Below are 14,577 nucleotides of genomic sequence, written 5' to 3'. Positions count from 1 at the left end.
CCCTATAAGGGTCCACAGCAGGGATCTCTGCTGCACAATCACCACTTGTCATGATGGGCCCATTCTTTGTACAGATGTTCTGCAAGATAATGATGCTATGGAAAGGACTTGGGTGCCAGAGGGTTCTGATAGTGACCTCTTCAGATTTTTATGGACCACCTCCATGAGCAAAGTCATTGATTGTTGACTTTGGGAGACCAGGATATCCTTCTTGGAGGTTCTGTCTGCCTAGCCAAGAAAGAGTCGGAGGGAAAATGTATTGTAATTGCTTTGTCCCCATTTTCACTGTCCCCGTAGCAACAGATCTGCCATGCTTGCAAGGGTGTGATAACTCACTGTCTCAGATGAATAGGGGAAGGGTGGCCCCTGGTTGTGTTCTTTGCATAAACCGTGTAGGTGCCAAGGGTGTGTCCAACTTAGTTGGCATCCATCAGAATGTTCTAAGCTATTCACACAAAAGAGCAGATCAGAAGGTAATTGCTGTAATTGCTCTGCTAAGGCTCCATTCACACTGGGTATTTTCAAATCATGGGTGGAATCGCCGCAATTCTGCCCGCGATTTGAAAACTATCCACGAAAATGTGAAAGCACGCAATTGCGTTTTCAGGTGCCATTTATTTTAATGACGCCTAAAAAAGTGGGGCATTTTTGCCATGATTGCAGCACATTTTTTCCGCACGACAAACAAGCCGTGATTGCACAAACAAACTTGCGGGACACTCAACTCCCACAGTGTAGGGTCAGGGTACAACTCCCAAGGTTTACTGATGTTGTGCCAAATGGATGCACTGCTTCTATTATTGGTATTAGAAAGCAGTGAAGAAGATGATTGAAGAACCTGAAGATGAAACAATAAAATAATCTAGATAAGCCAAGGGTGATTTCTCTGCAAAGGAGAAGAGACCTACCCCACCTTCGTACATTAGCAAAAACAGAGGGTTATACTGAAGCCACCCAGGGGGGCATGTCCTTCAAAACTTTGCCAGTGTCCAATCACCTGAAGGTACAATCCTACACTGGTCAGACATAACATTATGAGCACTGACAGGTCAATCAATCGACGCCATCTTGGTTCATTCATATATGCGTGTTTGAATTACCAGTTGGTGTTTCCACAACCTTCCTTGCAATTAATATCCAAGGGTTAGATTTGTTTGGTTATTTGTATCAGATATTCATGGTTTTGTGATTTATGTGCTAGAACATTTAAGGCTTTTATTGATTATCACTATTTTTGAGCCATTTTTATTCTCTGGTTGGTGTGGAAACACATTAGGGTGTTTGCAGCAGCTTTCTATGTTTGAGAGTTTTCTGTGTGGCAGAGCATCATGAGATTTCCCCCTTGCTTTGATATAAGGTTCAATGATGCACATAGGGAGTGAAGGCTGGCCTGTGTAGACCAATGCAATAGAAAAGCTACTGTAGCTCAAATTCTTGAAAAACTTAATGCTGATCTGATAGAACACACAGTGCATCATAGGTTTGTTGTGTAGTGGGCTGCATAGCCACAGACCAGGGTACCCATGCTGACCTGTATCCACAGCTAATAGGGCACAATGGGCATATGAGCATCAGAACTGGACTACAGAGCAAACGAAAAAGGTGGCCTGGTGTGATTAATTTAAGAATGGCTTGAGGAAAACAACGAGTTTTAGGTATTGACTTGGGCTCCAAATTCTCTAGATCTCAATCCAATCGAGCATCTGTGGTATGTGCAAGAAAAATAAGTCCAATCCATGGAATCCCCACCTTGCAACTTACAGGACTTAGAGGATCTGCTATTGATGGCTTGGTACCAGATAGCACAGCATACCTTCAGAGGTCTAGAAGTGTCCTTGCCTCAATGGTTTATGGGGGGGTGGTCATAATGACATGGCTGGTGTATAACCCAGGGCTTATGAATACTTTCCCTTGCCTTGTACTGCATGAGGAAATTAAAGGTTTTGCTTTAGTTAAAGCTTTGCTGTTTGCCAGTGACCAATCACTTAGAGCTGGACCATAATCCAGTGGTCTAAGAATTAACTGTCCTGTGCAATTAACGTGGTTCTAAAGGCTTTTTTTTTCTACCTAAAAAAGGTTAAACTCTCATTATGCAGCTCCCCCCAGACCCCCTTTTATCCACCTGAGCCCAATCTCAATCCAGCAATGTGCATGAGAGCAGAGGCTCTCTCCCTCCTCATTGGCTCTGACACAGCAGCAGGAGTCATTGGCTTCCACTGTTGTCAATCACATCCAGTGTGGAGGAAGCAGGGGGCAATGCCGAGCTATGATCTATGTGCCTATAGACTCACAGAGCCGGCTCAGGAGCAAGTATGCACAAGTGCCCCATAGCAAGCAGCTTGCTATGGAGACACTCGGCAGGGGGAGGAGCCAGGAGCATCAGTGGGAGACCTGAGAAGAGAAGGATCAAGGTTACTCTGTGCAAAACCATTACAACATGTTTTCTGTTTTTTTGTTTTTTTTAATTTGACCATTTGCAATCACATTCAGAACTCTGTTCAAACATTGTGGGAAGAGAGACTAAAGCTACAGTTTTTAGCAATACCCTATAACCCAAATAAGTGAAGGAGCTTAACGATGCACAATTTAAGGAAAAACGCAATCAGTTCTGGAAAATTTGCACACTTATTAGCATTAAAAGGGACCTGTCACTAAGATCTCGTCTACACCTGCATCATTGTGATCGCTGGTTGTCCGCTTTTTAGAGAATGGTGCAGGCACAGCTTTTTTTTTTTTCTTTTTACAGCCAATGGGTAGCGGTTATGACACATGCCCTTGACTTGAATATTATCACATTCAGTAGTGGGACTGCCTACTGAATGATGGGGGCAAGTCTTACCATGCTGCAAAGCAAGCATCACTGCCGTGGTATGTAAAAACCTCCGTCTGCAGCTTAAGGGGAAAAGGGGTAGGGGATTGGGTAAAATGTAGCTCAACCTCACCTCCCCCAGCCGCAAATGCAAACCAAGCTAAGTCAAGGTAAAAGGCACAGATAAATAAAGTGTGTGAAGACCTTGCTTGCTACATTTTTACTTTTCCAAAATAATTTGTATATAAGTTTTAATGTGCATTTGAGATTGCTCAGAGTTTGACGGCTCCCGCTCCTATCTCAGCAGCTGCTGCCTCCTTTATTTTAGGCAGTCGCAAGCTGCTCTGTTTACGTGGTCATGTGTCAGGAGTATGGGGTTACCATGGAAAATGACAGTGAGTGTGCTTCCAAGCTGATCTACACACTTTCTCAGTATCACAGGGTAAAGATGCATAGCCTGCTGGGCGCCACTGCCATCCTAAACAATATGGCTGCATCCAGCAGAGTTTCCAAAGAGTTTTGCCCCATGTGGATGGAAACAATAGAAGAAACTTAAAAGCAGAGTTACAGTCAAACTGTAAAAAAAATTAAAGTCAGCAGCTAGGAAAACTGTAGCTGCTGACTTTTAAAAAACAGCCACTCACCTGTCCCTCGGTCCCGTGGTGTTCTCTCCACAGCCCGTTACACCAGCCGTACTGTGTTCCCAGCACCGGTATCTTCAATGTGGGCAGCCACTTGTGACAGCTTGCGTCTTCACAGCCGGGTGCCCACTTCGCAAGCGTAAGTAGCGCTGCATTTTCTGAATGGACCTGGAGTCTTCTGGGATCTGTCAAGTGTTCCAGAAGACTATTGGGAAAACATCCGCTAATGAATGCAGCAAAAGTGGGAATCTGTCAATTTCGGGTACTTGCTCCCCCACACTTCCCCAACAGTGCCACCCATTTTGGGTGGAGCTCCGCTTTAAAAAAATTATTCTTTTTCAAATAAATAGCAATGTTTAACCTCTTGCTAACCATGTAATGCATATGTGTGCCGGTCAAGGGGGTGGGCTTTAATGCCCACAAGCTTCACATATGTGCCCATGCTGGCCAAGGTTTCTGGGCTGAGACCTGTTGCCGCACGCTCCCAGCACAGTGACCAAGCTGTCACAGACAGATTCCGTTCTCGGGTTGTAATCAGGAGCCAGCAGGATGGGCTCTAAATTGTGTGACCTTTGTCATAGTCAATCATAGTGATCACGTAGCCTAAAAGTCCATTCCACCCCACAGGTGGCCCAGTTAAACAGCCACGGAGACAAGGTGGGAATGGGGTTAAAGTTTTAAAAAAGGGGACAGGTTCACCAAGTCTTAACAAAACCATTTATTGTAATAAATAACATATACAGATGTTTTTGTCGGAGAGAACAGAATATAAAACCTTGAATCAGCAGAGGATCAGGATGTCAGTGTAGAATGTGCCTTCTTCATATGGAAGAACTATCAAAAGAGGAAAATATGAGAAAAGATTAGAGGTCATCTTATTGAAAATCATTGCTGGCAGACTGTTCTGAATATAGGACTTCTAACACAGTATTTTACTTCATAGAATAAAACATTTTCTCTAGTTCCAAATTGGTTTCAAGCAGAAGGGGAACTCAGAACCTCTACACTTTAGAAACAATGAATCAGTTAAAAAGAGTTACTAAATGTTCCTGCATTCACTAACTCCGGTCCTTCACACTACACACAACATGGAAATGCATTTATTTTAGAAAATATAAACTGCTAAATACCTTTTCTCATCAGCAGTATATAGCAGTCTTGTGATTTCTATCAGTGTCTGGGCAAGCACTGGTTAATTTTGTAGGAGGAGTTTTCATTCCCCTCTCACTGTCCTATGAGGCTGCATAAACCCCAATCCTCTGTCCGGACAGTGCAGATTGGCTCTAAAGCCGATCACATGCACCCTCCCCAAAAAACCCCAAAACCCTCTCAGCAATACACACCATACAGAGCATGTGCAGAATGCCCCCAAGACTCTGTTCTATCAGCAGATGGATTGGGGACAGTAAAAGAAGGGGAGGATCAGGAGTACAAGATCAAATAGCCTTTTTACACAAAGAGGAGGATTAATCCCCTAAGTTCCACAGTGAGTATAACAAGCATGCTTTACTGCATATACAGACTGATTTTACTGCTGTGGGTTTAGTAACACTTCAAGCATAAAGCAAGGCTTTGTAAAAAGGAGGAGCCAGCGAAGAGGAATAGAAAGAAAACAATGCTGATATTTGTTTTGTTGTTTTCCTACATCTAACTAGTGTCAGCCTACTCTAAGAACTAGTGGATAGAGCGTCCCAATCCTGACTCCTTCCTTCTGTCACCTGTTTGTAGACCCCGTCAGTCATTCTTGGACCTGGTTACACACAGGCTTCAGCTTGTAAGGACCATTTTATACAGTAGCCAGCTTCAAGCAAGTTTGTTTAAAAGGGAGAAATAGGACCAAAGCTCTTTTGGCCATACTTCTCCTGTGGGTCACAGACGTGCTCTTCGTTTTGCACTCCTGTGACCCATAGTCAGTTGACAGTGGGGTAAAGCCACTGTCACCTGGTGTCACTTAGCTGGTCCAGACTCTAGAGGAATCCCAACTTTAAACCATTTGCCAACTGCCCACCTCATTTTACTGCGGGTGAGCGGCTCGTACAGGCTTAATCACATACCTGTATGTCAGCAGTGGCTTCCAGTTGACTCCGCTGTGATTGGACACAGCCGGATTTTGTCAGTAGGTTTCAGCAAATGATTCATGGCTGAGACCTGCTGATCGGCTGTGACCAAGCACAGCCCATAGCCTATTGTTGACAAACACAGAGCTCTGTACAGGGGGGAGCAATCTGTTTCTTCTCCCTGCAAAGCAGGGAGCAGCAACAAACAGATATTTAGTAAAAAGCAGAACACATTACACACATTACAGATTGTTAGACACACAATTAACCCTTTGATTGCCCCTACATGGTAACCCCTTCCCAGCCAGTATCATTGTTACAGTGACAGTGTATACGATTATCAATGATCACTGTATTAGTGTCACTGGTGAGATGTCAATGTCAATTACTGTACTGCCCAGCCAGTGTCAGTTAGTGTCAGATTGCCTTCCGCACTATCATGTATTTAAAAAAAGAAAAATTCCAGTATATATACACCATAGTTTGTAGATGCTATAACTTTCACACAAAACAACCAAAATACACTTATATGGATTTTTTTCATACCAGACATGTAACAGAATATATTTTGGGCTAAATCTATGAAGAAGTTAGATTGTTTTTTTTTTTTTTCAAAATTATTGGTCTTTTTTCACTTAATAAAAGATAGAAACCCAGTGGTGATCAAATACCACCAAAAGAAAGCCCTATTTGTGCAAACTAAAATATATACCTGAAGGTATATAAATCATAGCTAAGACTTGAAGAGGTTTGTGTCCTGTATGGTACAATTGGGAAAATGGTAATAGTTGCATTTTTTGTAGATCATATGATAATAGGCCACATGCTTATTAAACCCATATTTTCAGTTAAATAAAAAAAAAATCACTAAAGTTAAAATGTATTAAAACACAAGAACAATTTTTTTAAATATTGCAGCTTACCAGTCTGTACATGTGGTGTGTGTTTGTATTTTTTCCAGACATTTTCTTTTTTTATTCTCACCTGGTGATCCAGCCAGTAATACATTTCTTCCTGTCCGAGGGTGACAACGCTTACTGTATAGCATCTGTGGAGAAGGAGCATTGTCACCCTAGGGCAGGAAGTGTGTTAGGATTATGGAACACAACCTCCTCTCCCCATCTCCAAAACTTAGGAGGAAGGTGTTCTATACACCACAGAGTTGGACTGGACAGGGCTGATAACACTGCTGGAAAGAAGACTGCAGAGTCCACAAGACAGCACTGGATTATTGGAGCAATCAAATTGTATTGTTTTGCACTTAACAGATATGGTCTTTTACCATTCCCAAAAACGCCATCACATGGTTTAGGTGAGAATTTCATTGCCATAAAATAAGATTTAAACCCCATGCCGCTCAATACAAGATAAGAAAAAAAAGGCTGGTGTTCTACTGTAAAGTACTCAAAAACAGTCACAAACCTTCCGTATTGATGCAAATGCAGGCCCAAAAGTTGGTTTGATTTCTGTGCTGTTGCGAATCCACTGTGGCAGCTTGGAGAGGATGGCAGGACGGGAGTACCTGTGGTCTATGAGTATAATGCTGGCATAGTCACCGCGGTGCCGAATAGCCCGGCCTATAGAGTAAGGTAATACGATGAATTCCTCAGAAATCTGACAGATTTTTCCATAACAATCTTTTTTCCCTGCAAGAAGCTTCATGACTGGATCTCACATGATTCATAATGAATGTCACAATTCTCTCATTAAAAACATTACATGTACGGAATTTGAAATGCTCAGTTACAAAACATAAAAAGGAGCACAAAAATAACTTTTCGGACTTCTGGAAGAAAACATGTACAGTTGTGTTCAAAATATTAGTAGTCCAACATCATTAACCAGATTATTCACGATTTCTGTTATAAATTATATTTTTACATGTCAAATAAATTGCTAGTAGGTGAAATAGAGTAATATAAAACCACCAGACCCAACAGTCATGACATGCATGTTGCTGATTCTGTGTAATTGAATCATTAATTGAAAGGGGCATGTTCAAAATAATAGCAGTGTGGAGTTCTATTAGTGAGGTCATTCAGTCTGTGAAAAAACAGGTGCCAAACGGGTGGCCTTTATTTAAGGCGGAAGGCAGCAAATGTACATGCTAGGTATAGTGCATTTCTCTCTGAAAAAGTTGATTGGAGAGGGGAAGGAATACAAAGTGCAGAAAATGATAGGCTGCTCAGCTAAAATGATCTCAAAGCTTTAAAATGGCAACCAAAACTAGAAAAACGTGGACAAAAACAGAAAACTACCATTCGAATGGATCGAAGAAAAGCCAAATTGGCAAGGACTCAGCCAACAATCAGCTCCAGGAAGATCAAAGAAGGTGTAAAGTTACCTGTGAGTACTGTTACAATTAGAAGACGCCTATGTGAAGCCAAGCTATCTGCAAGAAGCCCCCGCAAAGTCCCACTGTTGAAAAAAAGACGTGCTGAAGAGGTTACAATTTGCCAAAGAGCACATTGACTGGCCTAAAGAGAAATGGCTCAACATTTTGTGGACTGATGAAAGTAAGATTGTTCTTTTTGGGTCTAGTGGCCGGAGACAGTTTGTCAGACGACCCCCAAACACTGAATTCAAGCCACAGTACACTGTGAAGACAGTGAAGCATGGTGGTGCAAGCATCATGATATGGGGATGTTTCTCATACTACGGTGTTGGGCCTATTTATCGCATACCAGGGATCATGGATCAGTTTGAATACATCAGAATACTTGAAGAGGTCATGCTGCCTTATGCTGAAGAGGAAATGCCCTTGAAATGGGTGTTCCAACAAGACAACGACCCCAAACACACCAGTAAACGTGCAACATCTTGGTTCCAGACCAACAAGACTGACGTTATGGAGTGGCCAGCCCAATCCCCGGATCTTAATCCAATAGAAAACTTGTGGGGTGACATCAAAAATGCCGTTTCTGAGGCAAAACCAAGAAACAGAGAAGAACTGTGGAATGTAGTCCAATCACCCTGGGCTGGAATACCTGTTCACAGGTGCCAGAAGTAGGTGACTCCATGCAACACAGATGTACAGCAGTTCTCAGAAACAGTGCTTATACAACTAAATATTTGTTTAGTGATTCACAGGAAAGATAAATCTTCAAACATTTTTCAGTTTATGCAGTAAATGTTTGAGTTTGTAAAGAAAAATGCAGGCACTATTTTTTTTGAACAGTCTAATATTCACTTTTTCTTCACTTTCTGTAAAGTAATAACAATTTTGAAATATTTCTTCATGTTTGGATTAGACTGTGCTGTGTTCCCAATGCATTTGCGTGTCTGGAAATAAAAGAGATTATAAGTATTTTACTCACTTTTTTAAACACACTGCTATTATTTTCAACACAACTGCATGGGTTGATGTAAACTGGAACTAGCATCAGATACAGTATGTTTTTTTCAGAAGTAATGTGTGACTGTAGGTATTTATTACCTTTCACAGAGATCACAGTGCTTCCTCTAACAATACCTTCATCTGCTTTTCTCTCTATAAGGACAGCACCATCTTTGTTCAGCCATCATCTAGAGTCACCATCTACTTCCTGGACTGAGATGCCAGTTTCAAGATGACACAATCATGCAAATCGTGATACCTGTGCAGTTGTTGGCTGTGTTCACAAATGTCTGACAAAGATCAGCCCCTGCTGCAGCCTCTCACCTTGTGACTTGCTACAAAGTTACAATGTTTCAGTCTGATCAATAGGGGGAGAGAAGAATGAGAAAATGCTTCCTCCTGCCTGCAGCACACCGATGACTTCATCTCAGCCTAGGCAAAGTCACCAACTACAGCTCAATGACAGCTTTTTATTGACAAAAGGTGGAGCTTTATTATAAAGAAATTATGTCAGCAGTGTCTCCATGCAGACTTTTAAAGGTACCAACAGATGAACATTGATAAGGTACTTAGCAATAAATGTTCAGCCAGCAGAAAGCAAATTGTACTCATCTTTCATTGTTCTGACTACTGTAAAAAAAAACAAAAAACTAAGTGCAACCTGTTGGGTAGGTCACTGCGTGTGATCATCTGGAAACAAGGATCAAAAGAAATATTTCTGTTTCATAGAAAATATGAAATTCTTGATAAAAGTTTGTGTGTATGTATATATATCTATCACTTACCAATGGACTGATTGACGGATTTCATGCACAGGTTCTCCAAGAGGGCTCTCCCTGCAGACACTCCATTTGTCTTGGGCTGGAAAATTGAAGAAAAAAGATGAGACAAGGAAAATATATCCTTCCCACCTCTCCCATGTGATACATTCCAACTCCATATAATTACCAAAGTAAGGGTACATGCACAGGGGCAATTGCTCGAGTCAAGAGTGCTTTGCACCCATACAAGTCATTGAAAATAGAAGCAGCTTAGAATGTTAGAATGCACAGGGGCTAAATGGTTAGCACTTCCACCTGGCAGTACTAGGGTTGTTGGTTCAAATCCCAGCCACGACACCTCCTGCCTAGAGTTTGCATGTTCTCCATGTGCCTGCGTGGGTTTCCTCCGGGTACTCTGGTTTCCTCCCACACTCCAAAACATGCTGGTAAGTTAATTGGATCCTGTCTAAATTGGCCCTAGTATGTATGAATGTGAGTTAGGGACCTTAGATTGTACACCCCTTGAGGGTTAGGGACTGATGTGAATGTACAATATATATGTAAAGCGCTATACAAGTACCTGAAATAAATAAATGTCAGAATAATTTTAAAACACAAGTGAATGCACTTGACAGCATATTGCATTTGCCCATCTACACAAACCCCAATCAAGGCATTCTGGATCTCCTTACCACTGTCTTATCAAGATAGGACATTTTTTCCTGGAGCTCCGGTGATCGGATATTTGGGTACGGCATGCCAACCATCACAACACACCTAAGAAAAGCCATAGAGATTAATTAGAAAACAGTCACAAGGCAACTGTAGGCAATGCCTTTCTCTTTCAGGGAAAGTGACAGGTTCTCTTGCTAGCCCACCACCACAAATACTTTTTTATCATACTCTTACACTGCCCTGTTCTTCTGTTGGATCCCTATGTCTGAAATGCTTTGTAAGCTGCATCTTGGAAGTGCCCTAGCTTACAAAGGGTTATTGATCCCTCTCCTTCCTCTGACAGTGTTTAAAGCTTTCCTCTAAGTAAATATCTCAATAACCTCACAAAGGATATAAATGCACTCTGCATGCACTAAAACAGGATTATTGTACTCATCCTAAAATCCCTTAGAGTCCATTGAACGAGACGCAGGAGCCTTCACCATTTGGATTATACTGCTACCTACAGGAGGACTGGACAGAAGCAAAAAAAAAAAAAAAAAAAAACTAAAACCTGTAGGCCAGTCCAGGCATAACCGCTCCAACTATCATCATGTCCAGGGGCGGACTGACCATTTGGAAACTCGGGCACTGCCTGAGGGCCCGGGGTCAGTAGGGGGCCCCATGAGATGCCCCTGGTACCTTTTTCATAGGCTTTTTTGAGTTTGGGCAAGGACACAGGGGCCCCATGATCCCCTATTGCCCAGGGGCCCCATGAGTTGTCAGTCTGCCCCTGATCATGTCCCTCAATGGATTCCAAGTAAATAATTTTACAGAGAGTACAAATATCCTATTTTCTGTATTGTTCATGGAGGAATACAGGAAGTCCTAAATCTTAAGGATATCCAAAAGCAATCCAATTGAGGGGTGGGTAACACAGCAAACAATTGCTAACAGGTTCAACACAAAGAGAAGCTGCAGACTTTGCCTGCAGCTCAAACAGCTGCCTAAACCCCTCACCTGATACAACTTAGAGAATGTGCGAACATAAGCTCAGGTGGCAGTCAAACAAATCTGGCAAACAGGAAAAACAGTTGCATGATGCTGAAAAGCCCTGAAGGCACTCACAGATCTAGTATTTTATTATTACTATTAGCTTTAACAGGAACGGGGGGAACCTAGGGTTTACCACCTCATCCCTTTAACTGAACACATATTAATAGCACAGGTTCTGAGGCTAATTTAATGCAGATAAGGCACTAAGTGAGTTTAATTACCACATTAATCAGCCACAGAACCTGTGTAATTAATATGTGTTCGGTTTTAAAGAGATCAGGTGGCAACCCTAGGGGAACCCAATCTCTGAGATCAAAAGTTTGATGGTTTGTCTGAGCCACATAGAAAAGTTATAATGAGAAGCCAGAGTGCCCTTCCAGGGCCACACCGGATAATAAAAAGGGAATGTGCCTTTCCGAAAGGGACAACAGATGAGAGATAGACGGACACAGACCAAACCACATCCTCACAATATAGGGGACTAACAATCAGACAATATTGGGAATTTCACTGTGATGAATTGGAGAAGGGCTGTAGAACAATTATGGTTAGATCCTTTTTAAGTGATTTGAATAGTCAGACATGGTTTGACCAAGTAAATTCACAGCCAGAATCGGACGCAGGACTTGCCAGTGAGAACAGAGCTCTAGAAAGGACTTCGATCTGCTTATCAGTTGAGTCCTTAAAGGTAGGTACATTCTCCTCTGGTATGGTAGTCACATTAAGGCGTGACATGGCTAGATCCACTGTGGAAATGGACCATTTCTGAACAAAATCTTCACAAAACAGATACAAAGTCAGTAAGTGCAGAGGGGTAGAAATGTACTATTTTAGGTGCTTCCAATCTCCATAGAGAAACATTTGGGAAAATCTTTGCTGCCTTAGGAGTCTTAATGGGAAGTACAGCCAAAACTCGTTTTTCTGTACTTCTCCTGTAGATCACAAGGAAGAAGTTCGTTCTACAACCCTGTGACCCATTTTCAGCCAGCTGCAGGCTAAAGCACGCTGTCAGCTGACGTCACAGCCCATCCAGGCTGGGGAAAGATCATTACCATGTGGTCGGAATCCACCCAGGAGCCTGGACTGACACCTGGCTCAGCCTCTCAGCTGTGCCGCTGGGAGACTGAGCCAGCCGCTCCCTCCCCTGCCTAGCCCCACACTCCAGCGAGCACTGGAGGGGCAGAGCAGACAGTGGTGACTTACAGTCACCGCTCTCTGCTCAGAGCAGCAGGGAGAACTGAGCTATCAGCAGTGTTTAATCGCTCAGTTCTTAACCTTAGAGCCAGTGGGGGACAGATGCAGCAATGGACTGATGCTGCATTCACCTAGGTAAGTATGACTTTAAAAAAAAAAATCTCAAACTTCTCTTTTAAAAGGACGACCCAGGATTAAAATAAAACACTGGTAGAAACAGGCTGTTCCTCTAGTTTCAGAGTTATATGCACTATACCAATAAGAACCGAAAAAGAAATGAACATCTATGTATGCATTATACCCCAAACCAGTGGTTGCCAGTTATTACCTTTTAAAAATTAAAATGTGAACTGTTGACTTCAATACAATGATTTGTAAAACACATCAAAATAAAGTGGAAAGCCTGTGCTTTGCATACAATTATTATCTGACGTTGTCAACTATTACCTTGTAAAAGTCAAATTTCAAAATATGCTGAATATATATGCCAAACTACAACTCGGCTTCCACCAGTCCTTACCAAAAAATAACCAGTCCAGATAAAGTGCTTCTGTTAATATTGCTCTTCTACCATGGAAAAAGTGCTCCCCACCTCTTCGGAATAAAAAGCCACTCAGGGTATTATTACTCATGCATGGTTATTCATTTTAATTTAGTTTTTGAGTTCAATTTATGTTTTTGTTTAAAGCGCTGCACAAATTTTGGCTTTTTATTAATATACTAATTTAATTTACTAATATACTATTTTCCATTTGGAACAACAGCTTGTAAAAGTTTACTTTGGACACTATTTTCCATAGGCGCAGGAGGTTTTATTGCATTATATCTAATAAAAGCTGAAATAACCTCCTTTAATTTAGGAAGCAATAAAAGTGACTGCGATTCCAGAGGGGTTAGCTCATCAGTCAAGTATTTGAGTGACTCTGAATATAAGCCTTTGTAATCCATGCCTCAGAAGCCGCTAAATCTGCAGGTATGTCAGATATACTTGTAGAATCTGCTGGAGAGGGTGCAGAAGTGCACTTGTGGCCTTTGCAACTGGACTCTGCAAACAACTGGGCAATCAAAGTCAGAGTCTTGAATGATCCTAGTAAGTCATACCAAACAGAGCTATGGAAGACTCCGTGTAAGGGGGGGGGGCGATTAATACATCAGAACCATCAGTAGCCTTGCTGCAATCAGTCCTTGATGGGAGACCCAGTACAGTGGGACTGTCCCTCCATGACAATGTACACACAACACCCCACCAGTGGATTTCTTCATTGCATCAAATCACAAAGCTGGCAGGAAATGGGGAATAATGGCACAAAGGGCAAGCACAGAAGCCCTGTCAGGAGCTCCAGACTTGGAAAGATGTTTTTGGTTTCGGGTCTAATCCTCTTGTAGGCAACAGTATAACCCAATAGTTTAAGACTTATTGTGTCCCTCAATTAACTATTTGCCTTTACAAACCCAGATATTATCTTGCCAAATTAGTGGTGACATCATCACTGTGCTGCACTTACCCTGTGCAGGGAGCAGAGCTATGGGAGGGACCCATCAGGCCTACACACTAAATGTCCTCAATCTTCTGTGTTAGATAATGGACAGACTGAGGACATCCTGTGAGTGAAGGGCAAAAAAATGCTGCTGGGGAAACTTCCATTAGGTGAGCCTACAGTCAGGCTTTACCTCTATTTATTTCTGGATATCCTCCAAACTTGTGACTTGCTCATCATTTTGCTGGCTACTTGTTTGTTACAGAGCTGTAACGTCATGTAGTAAAGGATGACGATATTAACAGCCCTGTTGCTTTTACTTTCAAAAGCAAATCAGCAATGGCAGTCCATTTATAGCCGATATTGTGACAGGTTCTCTTTAAGACCTACTATAACTCTTCTCTGCCCCATGCTGCATACCGGTTACCATGACAATGCTAGGAAGATTAGGCGTGAAAGTCTTGATTTTCTTTCAGCATCTCAGAACATCACTATAAGCAGGCTTGAACAAATCCCAAGAGCCAACATGCTCATAAATATTATAGCCAGTTCTTTCTTTTTATCCTTTTCTGTTCCTGTCATTAAATAAT

At 42.0% G+C, this 14,577-nt stretch overlaps 1 protein-coding gene across 3 annotated transcripts in view; it reads right to left on the bottom strand.

Annotated features, from left to right (window-relative positions):
• Positions 1-4,153: 4,153 nt before the first annotated feature.
• DDX11 (DEAD/H-box helicase 11) overlaps positions 4,154-14,577 on the bottom strand; it is a 131,457-nt gene continuing 121,033 nt past the window's right edge. For 2 of the 3 annotated variants that reach the window (XM_089671751.1, XM_089671750.1), the window contains exons 24-27: positions 10,298-10,382; positions 9,630-9,705; positions 6,930-7,084; positions 4,154-4,284 (exon numbers count right to left, since the gene is read on the bottom strand). In XM_089671751.1, the coding sequence (XP_089527877.1) occupies positions 4,243-4,284; positions 6,930-7,084; positions 9,630-9,705; positions 10,298-10,382 (358 nt within the window). In that variant the 3' untranslated portion in view covers positions 4,154-4,242. Of the gene's footprint in view, positions 4,285-6,929; positions 7,085-9,629; positions 9,706-10,297; positions 10,383-14,577 lie in introns of those variants that run through there. The other variant, XR_016311937.1, reaches the window with a different exon arrangement.

This window comes from Staurois parvus, unplaced genomic scaffold (genome assembly GCF_062004578.1).
Source record: "Staurois parvus isolate SC_StPar_1 unplaced genomic scaffold, SC_StPar_1.0 ptg000114l, whole genome shotgun sequence".
Taxonomy (NCBI): Eukaryota; Metazoa; Chordata; class Amphibia; order Anura; family Ranidae; genus Staurois; species Staurois parvus.
The sequence above is the reverse complement of the archived record's forward strand: the minus strand, read 5'-3'. Positions and strand labels throughout refer to the sequence as shown.